Below are 7,523 nucleotides of genomic sequence, written 5' to 3' on the forward strand. Positions count from 1 at the left end.
CTTTGTTGCAGGGCAGCGATCCACGAGGCCCCAGGGGCTATCAAGTTGACCTAGGCATCCCATAGCCGCCGCGCGTCCTGACGGGGTCCATCCCAGTGTGGGATTTTGGGTCTACGAAAGCACCCCCGGATTGCTAGCGTACCGTGCTTCCGGCCAGGTCTTCTTCGACGTGAGTTACTGTGCATCACCCACGGCGTTGAGGCTACACGGTGACGTGTTCGTGTACGAAATTCAGGAACCATCAGGATAGTGTTTCTTATATAAAACAACTCTCTAGAAAAGTGACAACGAAAGAAAAATGGAAGCATGCTTAACATGCCACACTCCGGGCAACGAAGAAACACATAAAGGAAACATAGAAGCATGGAAGCAACAGGTTAATGCAATATCAACACCACTTATATGTTGTGGAAGCATAGAATATATGAAATTGCAAATGGCCAAAGCTTGCCACCAATATGTGGGTGCATCATTCTATCATCAAGAAAACCAGTTTCATCTGAATTAATTGGTGGTTTTCTTCGGGTTGCACACTAACCTGGGTAGGCACATGAGGCGAGTTGCAATTACGGTCCACCCGATAGTGAAAAGAAGAACAGGAAAAGAAAAGAAAAACAAGTTTTGATGTCCACAAACTATATAGACCGAAGAAGCATATTTAGCACACATTGGAAGAATGGGTGTTTTGAGGCATGAAATTATTCTTATATCAACCGACTCGTCTTAATTGGAAGCATATAAATTTGCAAAAATTGTTGCCAACATGTGTGTGCGTCTTTTTGTGATCTATATGCATCGTCAGTCCTGAAAAGGGGAAATGTGTATGCATCGTCGGTCTCTTCCCTGAGACAGTCAATAGTGTTGACGTGTGGGTATGTCCACCGCAACAGAAGCGAGGAGATAGGCGTGCACGATCCAACGGCTCAGATTGAGTCGCGCCAGGGAGTAACCGCGTGAATGGGCAGAGAGAAAGATACACTCATTCACCTCGCCATTTCAGACGCTGCGCATCCATCGACTTCAGGAAGCACATCACTCTGGACTGAAATTACTAGTCATACACTAGTGCCTGTCGTTACCATAGACACTAATGTGGAGCTTTGACTCGAAATTTTGTGGCGGTCATCAGTTACCCTCTTCCACGGGCAATGAAATTTCTGCCAGCGACAATGAGGTTCACCGAAAAGACAAGCTGCCAGTTTAGACCTCAAAGTCTGAGTCGTCGTTTTCTTTTTTTGCTTAAAAGTCCAAGTCGTCGTTTTAACTAGTACAGTCTCCGTGTGGGTGCTTGACAAATGACAATGATGGGTGGATTTGAGAGAGGGACAGAGAGAGAAGCACGAGAGGTGCCTTTGGTGAAGCTTGCCGTTTACATGTGTTCCCTGAGATTTGCTTCAGGTGATCGCTCACTGGGCTAAACCCAACACCTCCTTCCAACTAGGGTGCTCGTCACTCCAGCCACCCAATGCCGACGCCAGAGCCAGACCACGCCTTCGCAGCTGGCATCCTCCTCCTCGCCGTCTTGGTTTTTGTGGGCGCCGCGGATGCTGCAACGGAGTCTGAGGCTGATGCGCTCCTGGCCTGGAAGGCCAGCCTCGATTACCAGGCTGCGATGTTCAGCTCCTGGAACAAGACCGCGCCAGTCTGTTCCTGGCTCGGCGTGTCATGCAACACCGCTGGCCGCGTCGAATCGCTCAGGCTCCAGGGGCTAGGCCTTGGCGGCACGCTCAACGAGCTCAACGCCACAGCACTCCCTGCCCTCACCACGCTCGACCTCAACGGGAACAACTTCTACGGCGCCATCCCGGCAAGCCTTTCGAGGCTGCGCTCCCTCGCTGCGCTCGACCTCGGCAGCAACGGCTTCAACGGCTCCATCCCGCCGCAGCTGGGCGGCCTCTCTAGCCTCGTTGAGCTGCGTCTTTACAACAATAACCTCGTCGGAGACATCCCGCACCAGCTCACCATGCTCCCTAGGATCGTGCATTTCGACCTGGGCGCCAACTTCCTCACCAACCCGAAGGACTACCTCAGGTTCTCACCGATGCCCACCGTCACCTTCATGTCACTCTACCTCAACTACCTCACCGGCAGCTTCCCAGAGTTTGTCCTTGGGAGCAGTAACGTCACCTACCTCGACCTGTCGCAGAACAATGTCTCCGGACCGATACCGTACTCGCTGCCAGAGAAGCTCCCGAACCTCAAGGACCTCAACTTGTCCCTCAATGCCTTCTCCGGCCGGATACCGGCGTCTCTGTCCAAGCTGGGGAATCTCCAGGACCTGCGGATTTTAGCCAATAACCTGACAGGCGGCATCCCTGATTTCCTTGGGTCCATGTCCCAGCTGAGAATTCTTGAACTCGGCAGCAACCCGCTCGGCGGGCCGATCCCTCCGGTTCTTGGCCGGCTCCAGATGCTGCAACGCCTTGACCTGACGAGCAACGGGTTAGTTTCCACTATTCCACCAGAACTAGGCAACCTCGGCGAGCTCAATTTATTGGAACTGTCCATGAACCAGCTCACCGGTGTCATGCCACCCGCGTTTGCCGGGATGCACAAAATGTGGGAGTTTGGCATATCGTCAAACAAACTCACTGGTCAGATTCTGCCATCTCTGTTCACGAGTTGGCCGGAGCTCATATCGTTCCGAGCGTTTGGAAACTCGTTCACTGGGAAGATCCCATCGGAGCTCGGCAAGGCAACCAAGCTAGATATCTTGTATCTCTTCGGCAACAACCTAACCGGCTCTATCCCAGTAGAGCTTGGCGAGTTGGTGAGCCTGAGTCAGCTGGACTTGTCCGTGAACTGGCTCACTGGTCCGATTCCCAGCTCGTTGGGTAAACTGACACGGCTCAAGAGGCTGGCCCTCTTCTTCAACCTGCTCACCGGAACGATCCCACCAGAGATCGGCAACATGACTGCGTTGGAAGTCTTGGACGTCAACACCAACCATTTGGAAGGCGAGCTGCCCACCACCATCACATCACTCAGGAATCTCCAATACCTCGCCCTGTTCGACAACAACTTCAGCGGCCCTGTACCGCCAGACCTTGGGAAGGGGCTGAGCTTGACAGACGCAAGCTTTGCGAACAATAGCTTCTCTGGCGAACTACCGCAAAGGTTGTGTGACAGCCTCGTGCTACAGAACTTCACAGCAAACCACAACAACTTCAGCGGCCCGTTGCCGCTGTGCCTCAAGAACTGCACAAACCTATTCCGTGTGAGATTGGACCAGAACCAATTCACCGGCGACATCTCCGAGGTGTTCGGTGTCCATCCCAGGTTGGACTTCTTGGATGTCTCGGGGAATCAGCTGACAGGCCAGCTGTCCCATGATTGGTCACAGTGCACCCATCTAACAATTCTATCCATTAACAACAATCACCTCTCTGGAAACATCCCTGCAGCCTTGTGCGGACTGACCTCCCTCCAGTTACTGGATCTATCAAATAACCACTTCATTGGTGAGCTCCCAAGTTGCTGGTGGAAACTAAAAGCACTGGTATTTATGGATGTGTCCAGCAATATATTTTGGGGTAAATTTCCTGCCTCAACGAGCTTGGACGAATTCCCCCTCCAATCACTTCATCTTGGTAACAATAGTTTTTCTGGGGATTTCCCATCTGTCATTGAGACCTGTTGTAGAAAGCTCATCACACTAGATCTTGGGAACAACATGTTCTTCGGTTCTATTCCTACTTGGATTGGAGCAAGTGTCCCTCTTCTAAGAGTTCTGAGCCTCCCATCCAACAGTTTCAGTGGTGTCGTTCCGTCTGAGATATCCCAACTGTCTAATCTGCAAGTACTTGACATGTCCAACAATAACTTTACTGGATTCATCCCAGGTACATTCCACAACTTATTGTCCATGATGAAACAAATGTCCCCTTGGACAGTAGAATCTTCTGAAAGGCATGATGTTGTCCAACTGAGCCGGATTTCCATATTTTCTCGGAGGACCGAGCCCCCCAATAACCAGTCACCATTGAATGAGTACCGAGACAGAGTTAATATTTTCTGGAAGGGCCGCGAGCAAACTTTTCAAAAAACAATCGAGCTAATGACAGGCATCGATTTATCAAGCAATCTACTTGCCGGGGATATTCCAGAGGAGCTAACATACCTTCAAGGTCTCCGATTCTTGAACTTATCCAGAAATCATCTATCAGGCAATATTCCAGCAAGCATTGGCAATTTAGAGCTCCTGGAGTTCCTTGACCTCTCATGGAATGAACTATCAGGTGCTATCCCTCCCAGCATCTCAAATTTGCCCTACCTCGGCATGTTAAATCTCTCCAACAACCACTTAACGGGCACCATACCCACCGGGAGTCAGCTACAGACACTTGTAGACCCATCGATTTATGGCAACAATCTGGGGCTTTGTGGCTTCCCGTTGAGCACACATTGTTTGGATGAAAGAAGTCAAGACCACAGACGACCTGGAAGTGATGTGGGATTGTGTTACTCTGTAATTCTCGGTGTTGTTTTTGGCTTTTGGCTTTGGTTTGGAGCTCTGTTTTTCCTTGAGCCATGGAGAGTTTCCTTCTCCCATTTTCTTGATAAGTTGTGCAGTAAGTAAGGTTTATATCCTCACGTGTAATGTTGGTTTTCTGCTTTGCAAGTGTAAAGTGTACTAGCATCTTTAAATAAGTTCAAGTGTTAAGTAAGTGTAATGTGGCCATATTTCAGATGCACCTCTGTTATCTGTTGTTAACTGACTCTACTATTGCCGATTTGTCGGTTTTTGTTTCCTTCTGGTTGTCAGACTTTTGGTGTTCGGCTGTGTGCATCCTAGTTATGCAGAGGCCCGGTGTTGCTCATAATGCTTTGTATCCACCTGATGCTACATTTTTGAGTTAATAAAATCACCCTTTATCGGAAAAAATCTGTTGTTAGCTGACACAAGAGATCACTATCTCAGTCTGCTTCACAACAATAAGCATCGATTCGTTTCATTTAACAGAAGCAAGCAGCATCTGTACAAATGACAAATGTATAGAGCACATGGAGCCAAGAATTACAATGTTGCAGTTCAGTACCTTGCTCAAGCACCGTCTCAACCCCGCACCTGGGAGGCCGGTGCCGGTGGATGTCTGGCCAGAGGAAGCTGCGGCCACGCAGGCCCGAAGCGCGTCAAACAGAGAGAAAGCGGCCACCGCAGTCCGCAGCCTCCGTGCCTCCCAGTGCTCTCGCCGGCGTGGAAGAGGTTGCTAGGCGCTGCTGGCCGGAGCAGGCGATGCCGAGCCGAGGAGGAAGTCAGGGTATGAAGCGCCGGAGGCCGGCAGAACCAGTCGCCGGAGTTGGAGGAGCTTAACAGCGAGATTGGCGTGGCCGGAACTCGGAAGGGAGAGGGCATTCAACGGCGGCGTGCGACTTCGAACAGGAGGAGTAGTCGAGCGAGTAGCGTCTTGCGGGGACCTCGTGTAGGAGCACAATCATGGGCCGGATATTGTCCGGCCCATTAGCGGTTTGTGTTTCATTTTTTTTATAAAAATAACCTGGAAGGCAATTTTATTTCATATATTAAATAGTTTAGTTTTCTAAAAAACCATCCGATCTCTTATAAAAGTTCATCAGAAGTACAAAGCATACCAAATATCATAAATCATGGATAAATTTCACATAGGGAAAACCAAAATTGTTCATATCTCTAAAAATGGTTGTTCACACAAAGGAAAATGGTTATCCTGTATTTAAAACCTGTTCTTTGCATAAGAAAATAATTCATTTGGGATATTCCATGTGTGTTGGTATATATGCTCACGTAATTTTAAATTAGTGTTCACATATTTCCTGGCCAACTAAACAATGAAAAGGTAGAAAATATAACAAAAGGAAAGAGACAAATAAATTAAATAAAAAGATACATAATTGAAGGAAAATACCTCTTATTCTGCTTTTTTTAGAAAAACTTGCCAACCTTTATTCAAATCATAATGTAGGCGCAACTGGGTGACATGCTCTTTATACCTGTAAACCTCTTATCTTTCTAGTAATAATAAAGCACGGATTGACTTTGTCGGGTTCACCGTCACAATACACTTTCTTCTCATGTCATAATACGTTTTTACAATTTGTATAGACGAAATCGTAATATAAACGAGGTGGTACTAATTCATACGCTAAAACCCTCTATTATATTAAACCAAAACAACCAAACCAATCCTCTGCCTCTTCCCCTGCTCTCGCCATCGCCCACAGAACCCCACCCAATTCCTCGCTCGCTCGCCGGACGCGCGCGGGAGAAATAGTTCGGGTCCACGCCGCGGCCCTTTGCCTCCACCCCACCACTGTCCGCGCCGCCGCCCTTTGGCGCCGCCACCACCGCCGTCCCCGCGCCGCCCTTTACCTCCGCCCCCGCCGCTGTCCAAGCCGCTCTTGACCGTCACCGAGGATCCCGGTCGCGCAGTGAATCCATCGCAAAGGATCTCGAGGCCTGCCGCCCCGCCTGGTGCACCCATTGGATCCATTGCCGCCTATCCTCCTCTGTGCTTTGCTGGAGAATCCTTTTTGATCGTGGCCTTGCCCTGGATGCTAGATTCTGCGATTCCTCACCTGTAGTATGGATTATGGAAGTGCATCTGCACCTGGGGCGCTAGCTGCTGATGGCCAGAGATAACAGCGATGTGTACAAGGTAAGAGAATTTTCCTCACTAGGTAGCAATCTACTTTGATTCTTTACCATCAAGCTTCTCTTCATAATCAATTATGCTCAATTTTTGACAGTCACACGACAACTCCTGGCAAGCCTTTCGTGGAACCATCGAGTACTGTTTAAGATTTTTTGTCCACGGGAAACTAATTAATGTATTTGGTGGGTGTACAGGGCTACGTAGTGGTTGCAGTCTTGTATTAGCAAGTGAACAATTTAGTGTTCATTGGCAACAAAAAGAAGTGAATAATATCATGCCATAATTTAGTGTTGCTTCCTGGTCCTTGGTAGATGATGCATTCTTCTTCTGCATGGAAATCTGCAAATTGATTATCTGCATACTATTTGTCCGTACTTCTCCAAGATCTGAGCATACCATCTTAGGAACTTCTGAAACTTCCTGGTGGGACATAAGTTCAGGAGTGTAATTTATCATTGTAAAAGTGCGTACTGAACCTTAATAACAAGGGATTCTGTTATTTGTTTCTCAATTTACTTGCATCTTCAGAAATCTGGTGTATAGAGCAGCAATGTTCAGTTTGCGTGGTCATATTATTCTGAATTTCAAGGAACAAAAATGATGTATATTTGAAGACATACGGGTTGAGGAACAAAATAATGTGATTTCGAGGAACAACATTAAATAGGCAGGAGGACAATGGATATTTTTGGGTCAGTATTTTCCAATTAGATACATATTTCAACTTGCAATTAGGAGGTTCTGAACCTCTCTTTTCTTGATGGAGAGCATGCAATGAAGAAACCACCACCACTGGTTTGGCACAGCCAGAGGTAAGTGCATGGTTGTTTGGGTGATAGCCTTATAACTGTCACAGTTAATTGATGGTCTACATCCATGGTATGGCTGTGT

The 7,523-nt window shown here is 48.1% G+C and overlaps 1 protein-coding gene across 1 annotated transcript; it reads left to right on the plus strand.

Moving 5' to 3' along the window:
- Nucleotides 1-1,355: 1,355 nt before the first annotated feature.
- On the plus strand, nucleotides 1,356-4,716 carry LOC125531758 (receptor-like protein 52). Its single transcript, XM_048696038.1, has one exon. It carries the CDS (start codon nucleotides 1,466-1,468, stop codon nucleotides 4,577-4,579), a length of 3,114 nt encoding a protein of 1,037 aa, XP_048551995.1. The 5' UTR covers nucleotides 1,356-1,465; the 3' UTR covers nucleotides 4,580-4,716.
- The last annotated feature ends 2,807 nt before the right edge of the window (nucleotides 4,717-7,523 follow it).

The sequence above is a fragment of the Triticum urartu genome, unplaced genomic scaffold (genome assembly GCF_003073215.2).
Source record: "Triticum urartu cultivar G1812 unplaced genomic scaffold, Tu2.1 TuUngrouped_contig_8033, whole genome shotgun sequence".
NCBI classification, from domain to species: Eukaryota; Viridiplantae; Streptophyta; class Magnoliopsida; order Poales; family Poaceae; genus Triticum; species Triticum urartu.